The 12,355-nt window shown below is 48.6% G+C and overlaps 1 protein-coding gene across 1 annotated transcript; it reads left to right on the top strand.

The window, feature by feature from the left end:
• Nucleotides 1-1,016: 1,016 nt before the first annotated feature.
• AO090005000763 (UDP-N-acetylglucosaminyltransferase) lies at nucleotides 1,017-6,083 on the top strand (the record flags this gene model as incomplete). Its single annotated transcript, XM_023233948.1, has 3 exons — nucleotides 1,017-4,360; nucleotides 4,529-5,393; nucleotides 5,454-6,083. The coding sequence occupies 3 exons, from the start codon at nucleotides 1,017-1,019 to the stop codon at nucleotides 6,081-6,083; spliced, it is 4,839 nt and encodes a 1,612-aa protein (XP_023089094.1).
• Nucleotides 6,084-12,355: the final 6,272 nt, after the last annotated feature.

The following is a 12,355-nucleotide window of genomic DNA, read 5'->3' as shown; positions in this document are numbered from 1 at the left end:
CTCCGCCGGCCGTTGGATGTTCTCCGCCTCAAAAACTCCCTGCGTCCGCTGTCGCCTGGGATCTTAGGCACCATCTTTTCTTTCCTCTTTTTTTTATTCTATTTTTCTCTGCTTAGGCCAATAGTAATAATTAATCAATTCAGGACCACGGCAACCACCGGAGCCAAGAAAGAAAAATAGACCTAAAGCGTGAGAAAATCAAGAGCAACCGCTCCCCTTGACTATCAACTAGTGGTGCCATGTTCGACCTTTCCGCTACATTATTACTCCTGTGATTCAGACTCCGCCTTCTTTGATAGTCGATTTTCTTTTCCTTTTATTTTATTTCTGTGTTCTGAGTTTTTGATTTGTTTCTCCCCTCCCTTTCTCGTCAGCGCGCTGAGCACAGCATTGCTGCCAAGCGTGGTATTTCCAAGTGATTGATCGCGTACTTGCGGACGCCTGCGTCAGTGGGGGTACTCTGAGGAAATCGACTAGGGCTGTGACTCTTGAATCCCTTTCCTCCCTTGCATGGCCGATTCACCTCCCAAAGAATCACACAGCAAATAAAGCCGCGGAAACCAAATCGCCTGCGTGTCTTTTCTATCTTCTGGAATCCGTGCATGGTATTCTTGACACGGCCTACATTCTCTTGCTTCATCCCTCGTCCTACTAGCTCTCAAGGCTCGCTCGTGTCCTCTCTACAGTCAACTCAACCAGCGTTCATGTCGAATCCGGAGACAAGCCGTGGGGGGCTTCGCTGAATGTCTAGTGAGCCGGCTCATGTCCAGGATGAGGTGTAGAAAACGTTTCAAGGAGGATGCTTGTTGAAAATCCCAGCAAGATTGAATGTACCTGACTCCACTATTGACCGCTCGTGATCTTTAACAGCAACCTGGATCGACGATCTCGACCTTTTCTATCATTTTTTGTAACCGTTATTTTTTGATATCCCGGACTTCCTCTTTCTGGATCTTTTTGTATAGTCTTTGTTATACCACGGTGGGACAAGGTGTCTCTGCCACCAAAGGGCCAACATGTTGCCCTCAGTAGCACCTTTCCCGCCAGTTCAACCACATCATCATATGAATCATTATCATGGGGCTGACACAGTTGATGGAAATCACGACTTTGACACGACGCCCTTCGCCGCCACGCTCCCTCACAATGACCTGAACGAGCTCTCTTTCCACTCTGTTCCCCGCACCCGACTACAGTATCATTCAGTGCAGCGCCTCGATATTCACGACACGACTGGCATGTTACTCAACCCGAAGAATCCTGGAGAACATGCACTGAGGAGGAAGACACCGAATGGGACTCTTGCGGCTGGTTACGATGGGACGCCGGGGGATACAACAATTCAGCCCCCGGCATCCAAGCATATTCTCGTTTCGCCTCTAGAATCAGGTCAGATGGTAACTCAAACGGGCTTTCCCATGGACTCCTGGTCACAACTCTCCTTGGAACAGCCATCCCAAGCGAAACCGATGAACTTTCCGCCTGTGTACAAAAACGAGTCGAGCCGGACTAACACAGCCCCCGGAGAGATGATTCAGGGTATGAATGGGGCAAGCTGGGTTCGTTCGTTGAATTACGTGCCAGGAATCGACTCGATGCTCAATCAATCGCTTCCGATGCCCGGATCCCAGCAAAGATTCTACTGGCATAACGGCGCCTATGTTCCAACAGTTTTACCAGCAACTCTTCAGCCGTGCCTCGGCCCTACAGCATCGGCGGGTACCGGACCATATGGCCCATATTGGCCCGATGGTGTATATATTCCATATCGTCCTGCGGCCTTTCGAGAGCCCCGGTACAACTCCCCTAATCCTTTCGCGAAACCCGTCAACCCTTCGGGTCTTCAGTTCTTCGATGCAGGGCAGCAACCGTTCAACCATAATCCAGTACCATCAGGCAGTCACACTGATCTAGGCTCAACCTGGAGCGCAACGCCTCTGGGCATTGTCAGTCACGACCCTTCCGTGAAGAACAATTTCCCCCCGCGTCACTCGGATCAGAAGGCCCTCGACACTTCTCAGCGCACATTACCGTACCATACGCGCCCCAGCAATGCAGGTTCTGCCTTCTCATCACGTCAGCCTGGCAACGAAGCTTACTCACCATGGTCGGGCGCCTCTAGTGGACATGGTTTCCAGGGTGCAGGTTCTACAGCTAACTCTCGCGCTGCCAATGTGGAGTTTAAAGAGAAAGTCTTGTCATGGGCCCATGGTGTTTATGTTGATCTTCTAGCTTCGATACATCAGGCTCGGCGGAATAGCATTTCTAATGCCGGTGGTGATCCCCAAAGCCAGCGGTTTTTGAAACCTAGCATATACCCAAAACCACCACGGCAACCAGGACTGGACTTTTCCCAAGTAAACGCACCGGAAGTTGGGCGCCATAACAGCTATCCGTCGAGTCAATATGATCATCGAACGAAAAATATCATTAATCATACACCGCAGACTGACAGCCATTCAGGCTTTCAGACTCATCAGCATCGGCATCGACCTTCGCTTCACCACTTTCAACAGAGTGACACGCAGATGCTCGACAGGTTACGCCACACAGGCCGTTTCACAGTTCCAGCGGTCTCCCCCTTTCCTGCTGCACCTTTTGGCAGCGAGAATTCGCCATTGGCAAACGCTCGCACCGCTTTAGACATGCTTTCTCCACTATGTAGTGAGAGTGGCTGGGAGTGGATTGACGGTATGCTACTTGGTGGTTGTCTTGCCTATGGTCTGGGTGACTACCCGAAAGCTATGAGATGGTATTCAAGAATCATTGCTAGAGATCCGCAACATGTTGAGGCGATATCGAATCTAGCTGCCACTCTTTTGGCACTCGACCGTCGAGAGGAGGCACTGAACCACTGGCTACGTGCTGTGAAACTTCGCCCCAGCTTTTTCGAGGCCGTAGAGCATCTCATTGGTCTCCTGTGTAGCAGCCACCGTGGAAAGGAAGCCGTCAACATTATCGAATTTGTGCAGAAGTCACTTCGCTTTCCAAAGAATGGTGACTGCTTCACGGCCGATGAGCATGCTAGCGAGACGGAGAGTGACGCAGAAAGCGGTGCCTCGAGTGCATCTGATCTCGGCTCATACGAGAAAGCATCTTTCGATTACGATGATGACTTGAATCGATCGGTCTTCACTAATAAGCGGTCTGCAGAAACCGGCTCCACTGGCTTTGGGACGAGCGGATATGCTATCCCGGGCTGCGACAACGGTAGGATGCTGGCTCTTGTTCATGCTAAAGGCAATATGTTATATGCCCTGGGTGATAATGCTGGGGCTGCGGCGGCCTTTGAAGATGCAATCCTGATCGCCGCCGGGAGAAGACGACACGGCATTCAAAGCTTAATAAAGCAGATATTTGCCGCGTTTTCGTATGGATCGCGGCATGACTATCCTGCCCCATCCGAGCAGCATAGCTCGAACGAAACTATTCTCCTATATCCGGACAAGGCTCTGCAGACCTCCAAACTGGTTTTCCCTTCATGTGGGACGCCCCCTGGCATCAAGTTTGTTGGGGAAGGTCTTGCAAGGAAAGCGGCCATATCCACCACCAGCAATTCCTTACTCTCCCTGGCAAAGATATACCAGGATGGGATGTCTAGTATCTCCTCCGGGGGCATGCCCAGAGCTGCTCCAGGAGTTCGGGATATACTGGCGCTCTACTACCTTTCACTGTCTCTCCAACCGAGCCCGTCAACCGCAAACAATGTGGGAATTTTGCTTGCCGGCATTCAAAATAACGCAGCTAAAGGGCTACCTCGCTCTAGTGGTGAGATGCAACATCCCGAGATACCTGGTGTGGTCTTTGGCAGTGGAGTGTCTCTGGCCCTGGCATATTATAACTACGGGTTACACCTCGACTCTCGACATGCTCACCTATATACGAATCTTGGCAGCCTACTCAAGGATATTGGTCAGCTTCAGGCTGCTATTCGGATGTATGAGCAGGCTGTTCAGTGTGATAGCAATTTTGACATTGCTCTGGCGAACCTCGCGAATGCAGTTAAAGATGCCGGTCGTGTCAATGAGGCAATCACATATTACAAGCGTGCTGTCAAAGTAAATCCTGAATTCGCAGAGGCAGTCTGCGGACTAGCCAATGCTCTCAATTCTGTCTGCAACTGGGTTGGCCGAGGTGGTATTGCCAACGGGCATGGTTTCCGGGATCGGTGGCATGTCAACGAGCAAGGGATGCTTCGGGACGCTTACAGTGTTGACACAGGTGCTGGTTGGATCAAGCGTGTCGTTGATATTGTCGACCGCCAGCTCAAAGAAGGTGAAACCTGGGGTCGTGGCCTACTAACTCCCAATACAATTGAGCAGTTGTGCGCACAGCTAGCTCCTGCATTGGGCAACCGACGGTTTGCACCTGGATCACTCAATACTATTCTCCAGTCCTGGGCGGGGCAGAAATGGGAAGGCTCGAGAATCGTAAAGCTCGTTGAGCGCGCAATACGAGCGATAACTTGGCAGTGGTATCAGGACCTTTATGTTCTTCGGAAAGAATATCCCCTGTCTAAGTATCGCAGACCACAACTTCCTCCTGGGTTGTCTGCTCCCAATGCCCCTACTGTGTTACCTTTCCATACCTTCACGTGTCCACTTTCTGCGAAACAGATTCGGCAGATCTCACAGCGTAATGGGCTTCGCATATCCTGTGCAACCCTTCGCTCTCCATGGCTGCCAGCTACGGTGTATCAGCCTCCGGCACCACCAAACCCATATCTCAAAGTTGGATATGTATCGTCGGATTTCAATAATCATCCTCTTGCGCATCTTATGCAGTCTGTATTCGGCTTGCACAACCCGTCAAGAGTGAAGGCCTATTGTTATGCCACTACAGCAAGTGATAAGTCTATCCATCGTCAGCAGATTGAAAGGGAAGCACCGGTGTTTCACGATGCTAGTGGGTGGTCTGTCGACCGGTTAGTGAAGCAGATCGTCGCGGATGGCATCCATATACTCATCAACTTGAACGGCTACACACGTGGTGCACGTAATGAGGTTTTTGCTGCACGGCCTGCCCCGATTCATATGTCATTTATGGGTTTTGCAGGAACCCTGGGTGCTGAGTGGTGTGACTACATCCTTTCCGACAGCATCTCGATTCCCCAAGAGACCCTCGCGCCAGGAGGGCGTAATCTTAGTATCGAGGACCGAGTGCTTGAGGAGAACCATGGAGAGGACCTTGAAGATTGGGTGTATGGTGAAAAGATTGTTTTCACTAGGGCCACGTTCTTCTGTTGCGATCATCGACAAAGCGCACCCGACTCCCAGGATCTACGTCTCGCTTGGGAGCAGGAACGAGAGAAGCGATGGCGTATGCGGAAGGAGCTGTTCCCCAACCTTCGCGATGACGCCATTATCCTGGGTAATTTCAACCAGTTGTATAAGGTAAGATCTAATTAGCACTTGAACTGGTGATAAAATGGAGATAACTAACATCCTACATAGATCGAGCCCACAACATTCCGTACGTGGCTCCGTATACTGGCACGGATTCCTAATGCCGTACTGTGGCTACTTCGCTTCCCGGACCTTGGTGAACAGAACCTCAAGGAAACAGCCGTTGCTTGGGCTGGAGAGGAAACTGCCTCTCGCATTATATTCACCGATGTTGCGCCCAAGAACACCCACATCTCGCGGGCCAAGATATTGGATCTCTTCCTGGACACTCCCGAATGTAACGCACACACGACCGCGACGGATGTCCTGTGGAGTGGTACACCTCTCCTTACCCTTCCTCGCTACAAATATAAGATGTGCTCTCGTATGGCGAGCAGCATCCTTAGCAGCGCCTTACCCGATTCCGACGATGGTCAAAAAGCTCGCGAAGAGTTGATTGCCACATCTGATGAAGATTATGAAGAAAAAGCCATCCGGTTATGCCTGAGCTTGAAATTCGAGCCTGGCAGTGAGGGCCGAGCAAGAGGCCGGTTGCCTGACCTCCGGAAAATGTTGTTCCAGGAAAGATGGAGAAGCAAACTGTTTGATACCAAGCGCTGGGTCCACGATCTGGAAGATGCCTACGAGAAAGTTTGGCAACGATGGGTGAATGGCGAAGAAGGAGATATACGGTTATGAAATGCGCTTCGGAATATACCCCTTCAGCGTTTGTTTTTGTGTGATTGATTGCTTGTTTTTCTTATTACCCTATCTGTTTTATTTCATTTCTCCATACAGGCGTATGACCTATGTTATACCTATGTGAGCTATATTTCACAGTTTGGTGTTTGTTCTTTCGATGTAATTGTTTATAGGGAATATCATCCCTATGCATGCTGGCGTTGGATGTCTGAGGGTACGGACCAATGATGAAGTGCCCCATCTGCTGGATGATCTATGCTAGCAGTTGAACTGGGTCTGTTGTTTGGGATTATGACTACGATCTTTCATGGGTAGGCGTTGAGTGGCTTGAGTGTGGGTAGTGAGGCAACAGGAGTGGATTTACTGATAGACGGCCTGAATCGAGATCACTCTCAGTCATTTAAAGTTGAGAGTTATGTTTATATTCTCATATGTTTACTATCATGACTGTAGTGGTATAGCCAGCCTTCTTCAAGTGGAGTATTGCGTCAACCAACCTTCTCAAGTTGTGTGCGTTCAGCCGTAAACCATTCCAAAGCTGCACCTCTGAGACACGAATGGATATTGTTTCTAACCACTTCTGTGACACCTAAGGATTGTTTTATCAGTGTAGCCTGCGGGCACAGCTGCATGTCACATAAAACAAACCACTCGTCCACTGAATGGTTGTCGCGCTTTTTCCGGCAGAAACCAATTAACGGGCTATCTCAAACAGTCATCTGTAGGATAGATACAGAATCGCCTGCATTCACAGGCCAGCCTCCTACCATTTTCAGTGCCGGTAAACCAATAGATAGACCAGGGGATCCTAGCCGTCCCGTATCAAAACCACTGAGGTTGAAATCACCGGTAATGTCCTCATTCTTGCTTTCGATGTCTGTTCGACGTGACTGACCCTTTTCCTTCTGTATCTGGATCCAGCGATGCAGCTTTTCCAGCTCCACTGCTCTACTCTCGGTAGCCTGATGCCCTTCTGTCCAAGAACACTCTGGCGGAAGTGCCAGCGTAGAAGTTTATCTGAGATGCGATTTGAGTCAGTGGGGTTTCGACACACAGGATTGAGTCTCCTTCCTTCAACTCCCGCAGACACTATGCACCGATCGAAGATATCGCCAGACGAGCAATCATCCCATAGCATCAGGAATACAAGAAATGATTGTGTACTTGTCCTTTTAGATATATCAGAATGAACAAAACCTCCGTTGGACTCAATGTGGTATGTAGAAGCACTTACGTCCGGGTTCATCAAAGTTGAGTAATTGTCCCATAGTTGATGGAGGTTTGTATTGAAGACTGAATGCTGTTTTGAACGGAGTTTACGGGCCACCAGTGAACCCTGGCTGTTGTATGTATGTTAGTGTGAGAATTGCATGTACTTCTTTCCAGGAGTAACAATAATACTCCTATGTCTTGATCGCAACGGTGATCAGAATCGGGGCATCCTGTATTGATACGGGATAAAAGAAAGAAATTAATGAAAGTGGATTGGCGAGAGTCTTTGGTAGTGTATATTGGGATACAAAAATGAACGGTCAACTCTCGTCTGCTATGCAGAATAGAAGATGCAAGAGATGGAGTAAAAGTCACAAACTCTGTATACCATGTAGGATATGAATTCTTCTGGCTTGACATTCTGATTAGCCTTGGAAAGCTGTTTTCGCTGTTGTAGCAGCTATATCGAAAGGTCAAACGATGATGGTGCATCCGCGAGTACATCTGGGTCTGTCCTTAGGTGGCCATATGGCGAGTAAAACCCGTTTGTTTAAAGACAAATGCTTGTATAGTGCAGTCTGGTAGTGTCGCCAGAGTACTCCATACATAGTGATGATACACGTAGGTTGAAGGCAGGCACATGTCCAAAGTTACCTTCTCCCCAGTGCTCAGAGAGCTTTTTGGTGGCGTCCAAAGCATTTGCATCTGGCCCATTTGGTTGGCCACAGTGTGAACCTTGGCCTCATCTCCTTTGACTTGGTATACAAGTTTGATATCCATGCCATTTATAAGAACCGCATACGCCGGTGGCAACTTCCCACTTTGGAGAGTTTTCTGTTGTTGTGGCCATCCAGTTTTCTGGGCTTCATTTCTCTCTAGGGATCCGATAACCCTTAGCCTTGTTCTTGTTGGATTAGTGCTTACCACGGAGCATCAGAGTACAACCTCTATAAATGTGAATGGATGTTCTTCCTTTGGCCAGATTCCCAACAGAATTCGATCTATGATTGCAACGGCTTTTACTTGTCAACCGTGGACAGCGAGGTACCTGTTTTCTTCCTCAACCTCTTTATTAATAGCATCGTGGTTGATGGCGATGTATGCACTCTCTCCCTTTAGTAAAGGGTGTATCCGTCGCTGCGAAGGACCTGGCAAACCAGCTCAGTAACCTTTCCCATAGCTTGTTTCACAAGTGCAATTGCTCCCGTGGACGTTTCTATTGCTATCTTTCGCCTTTTGAGTTGGGACAAGCTATCTTTGCCGTTTATCGGGTGACTTTTTCACCACAACGAAGCCATCCGTGGTGTGCTGCAAGCTTTGATCCTAGGAGGACAAATATCCCCGGTAAACTCCAAGGTGGACTTTGTTGTCTGGTCCACGTAGCAAGTATAGAGCCGTAGGGAGTTCTATCTGTCCTGACATTGCAAGCTGAGCGTCTGACACTTGAGAGCCTCATTCTCCCTGAACATATCTCCCTCAATGACCTTGAGCGCCCGATCAAAGTCCGTATCAAAACCCTGGATATCATTGTGATCATATTACGAGTATAATGCGAGTTTGTCCTATTCCTGCAAGACCTACCAATCACTTGACGCCGTACTACTTTCCAAGTAGTCGGAAAAAACAGGTGTATGTTTCGCCACTGGGCTTGCAGGTTAAGCACGCACTGTTTACGGAAGACGAGTTTATGAGCACTAGGCATGCTAACAGACTGTGGTTGGACTTTTCAATAAGCCTGCCACATTCTCTGGCACTTAAGCCACTGTGGTAAACTCCGTAGCTTATAACGATCATAGACAGTCTTACCAACTCAAATATTGACGAGTGGGCTGGTCTATTCACCATGTTACGCCTTGCTATGGCATCGATATTAATGCACAACTCGATGCCACGCAGGCAAAATTGCAAAAGCGTTCCATCTCAGCCGATATCCTCGAAGAGGGAGATGAGGTGCTGGCGCAGAACCCGATAGTGGAAGCCTACCCCAGTATCCCCGAGCAAATCGTGCACCTCGTAGTACTTGACCGCTTCGAAGTGTAATCCCCCTTCTCAACAGCTCCCAGGATCTTACCAGAGTACCAACAACGACGTCATAGCATTGGAAGCTTGCTCAATAGTTGGATAAGGAGATAAGACTGGCTTTCGACTGTACACAAAGATTGTACTAAGAGCTCCAGGGGTTCTCGCGGGAACGCCGGGTCATTACCCTGAGCCATCGTAGACGAGATTCCTTTCTGTATGCGGCTTCAAGATCGTGTTTGTTCTATCCACGGGGGTTTCAGCTCCCCTACGATACGCAGTAGGTTATTGTGGTCCATGATGGCCACGTCTGGCACTTTTCCTTTGATACGTCTGTCCCTGGTGGACTTGTAGTCCCCGAAGCGTGATGTTGAACCAGTTGTCTCGCAGAGGGTTGTCATTGCCTGGCAGTATTCTTGTTCTTCTTCGTCTTCATTTTCAGGCCCGTAATTTGGACTTCAAAGGCCAGGAAGTTTGTATTGCACCGCGATTTCAGATGTTCCAGTCATAGGGCCGGAACAGAGAAAGGACCAGCTGTGGCCTCCTGCGTTTAATACTGCTAACAGCTGTAGCCAATGTGATACACCCGAAGCGTAAAGTAGATACCAGACCTCGAAGTGGGTTTTTCTGGTCATAGAGTGGATTAAAAGCCGCATACTTGGACACTGTGCGTGTAACGTGGTACGCACAGACTAGCTATTGATTATTGGTAGTGGTGTTATGCTGTCGGCTTGCCTCAGTATGCTTGTAGCAGTGCGTTTTTCCGCGAAAGGCACAGGCTGGGCTAGGTCCTCTGTCATATATAAGATCTCGCTAGAGGTGATGCCCATTCGTAACATGAGTAAGGGGAAGGTGTATGTTAGGTCTGACACAGGCGTTTGAGCCGTTCTTTGTGCCCTTGATCGGGTGCAATGGTAATTAATTGAGAATTTGTACTCTCAAGTCGTCAAGGATAGGGATGACACGGGATTATGTTTGAGGCGAATCTTGGGTGGAATAGAAATAGATGCCATATGTTCCGCTTCGACTCCGTTGAACTTTCCTCTGCTCCCTTAATGTCGGTGCCAGCGCATGGTGGATAACGATGCAGAGCTCCTCTATCTCCTCTTTAGGATCCAAATGATAAGGGCCGTGTGTGATTATGTCTAGGAAGGCGTCCGCGACGGGCATGTCTGTCGATAGGTATTGGGAGTATGTGGAACTGGGCTTGGCGAATGTGATCCAGACTGTATCACCGTCCTCCGAAATAAGAATCTTGCTGAATGGAGTTGGTAAAATAAGGTGACGGCAGGGGGGTAGGCGTCATGTTGATAAAATATGCCATGGATAGTAATGAAACAGGAGATAATGATAGACCCATCGTAATAGCCATAATAGTATCGCACTGGACGATACAAGTGCTCCTCACGCAGCCTACCATCTACAGACCGCGGTACAAGCATCCCAATCCACTACTATTGTAGATGACAGACCTCACTTGACTCTGGATCCTTGGGATAACTGGCTAGTTGACCGGTTGTCAACGACCGGAGTATGCTCTTCTGGATTGAAGAACTGGAGGTCTACCGGTGGCAATTGTAAATATTCCCCCGATACCTCTACCATGACAATGATTATGGTTAATGAAACCGGACCGGAGGCAGTGCGGCCTTCAAGTTGAAAACCGCAATTCGGTTGAGGTGCATTTTCGGCGACTAATATGCTAGTGCTAAATAGTGCTGGCTCGGGTCATATAAGAGGGTGTTTATCAGGGTTTCCAGTTTTCAGGGAAATCGTATCACCAGAGCAGATGATCTCTTAGACAATTAGAAAGCCGGGTACTTTCTGGGTCAGGTCGCGCAGCCCCTGCGAGACAGGAGGATTGGCAACATGCATCTTCTGTAGAAGTGCGCATTTCAGCTCGAGGAGTTGGAGATTATGCTTCTTTTCTTTCAACAACTTGCTGTAGCAGCTGTAATAACATATGGGAAGACACCATAGGGATCTTTGTACGGCAGATAGGTATTGTCAGAATTTGTCCTTTGCAGTTCCTTTTCAAGACAGTAACGATGTCCACGATCTGATCTCATCGGTCGAAGTAGTACATTCAAGATGGAGTCTTTCGGTCGGTTGGACTGCAACCGGGAACATGTAGGGGGCTGTGGTGTATCTATTGGGGAGTCCTGAAGGCAATGATGGTCCCGGCTCTAGTTCCTCTTCCGTATGTTGCTAGATTCATGATAGGATTATCTGCTGTGGATAGAGTGGAATCAGGACAGGATTTAGATTTAGAATAGGTATTTATATACTAACAGAGATATGTATTCCCAATTACGTATCGAGTGAAAGCCTAGGGCTATTGACCATATCATCCTAATCAAGAATGAATAGTTGCATACCTGATGAATAGAAAGACCCTACAAGCAATAATTTCACAATCCACAATGATTCTCAAAACCAACGTGAAGTGTAAATCCAATTCAAGATGAACATATTAACCTCCAACCCAGACAACTTGTACAACTCTAGTACAACCGCCCCAACCAGGGCACATGATACCTCCAAATCCCCGGCCAAACAAGGAAAAAGCCTGCAGAAGACAAGTAACGGTAATCTGCAGGGAGCAGATCGATAGATAAACCAGGTATGACAGCGCATGCTGCAATCATTGCTCGCAGGCAACCAGACTGATTTCGAATGCTCTGGGTGCTGTAACATTCCGAATGCGGCCAACAGGGAAACACTGGTTCTTTCGAACGTTTACCCAGGCCAAAAGACAAGAGAGCGCATGTCTCAGGAGTCACCGCATTCCTGTGGCCATGTTTTAGTTCCTCGGACGTCGTGACATGCAAGTGTTATTAATAGCAAAGCGTTCACCGCTGGTACAACAGAGTGACTTTCACCCTGCTTCCCCTGAGTAGTGAAGGATATGCAATGATACTTCGCGGTCCAGAGGTTTAACCTATTCTATAGTTTCCCCCAAGCAAAACATCGGGTATGCGCAGGATGCAACTCGATTATTGGCGTCCCGCACATGACAGATTGCATTCTGTCTGCTG

Source organism: Aspergillus oryzae, chromosome 1 (assembly GCF_000184455.2).
Source record: "Aspergillus oryzae RIB40 DNA, chromosome 1".
Taxonomy (NCBI): domain Eukaryota; kingdom Fungi; phylum Ascomycota; class Eurotiomycetes; order Eurotiales; family Aspergillaceae; genus Aspergillus; species Aspergillus oryzae.
The sequence above is the reverse complement of the archived record's forward strand: the minus strand, read 5'-3'. Positions and strand labels throughout refer to the sequence as shown.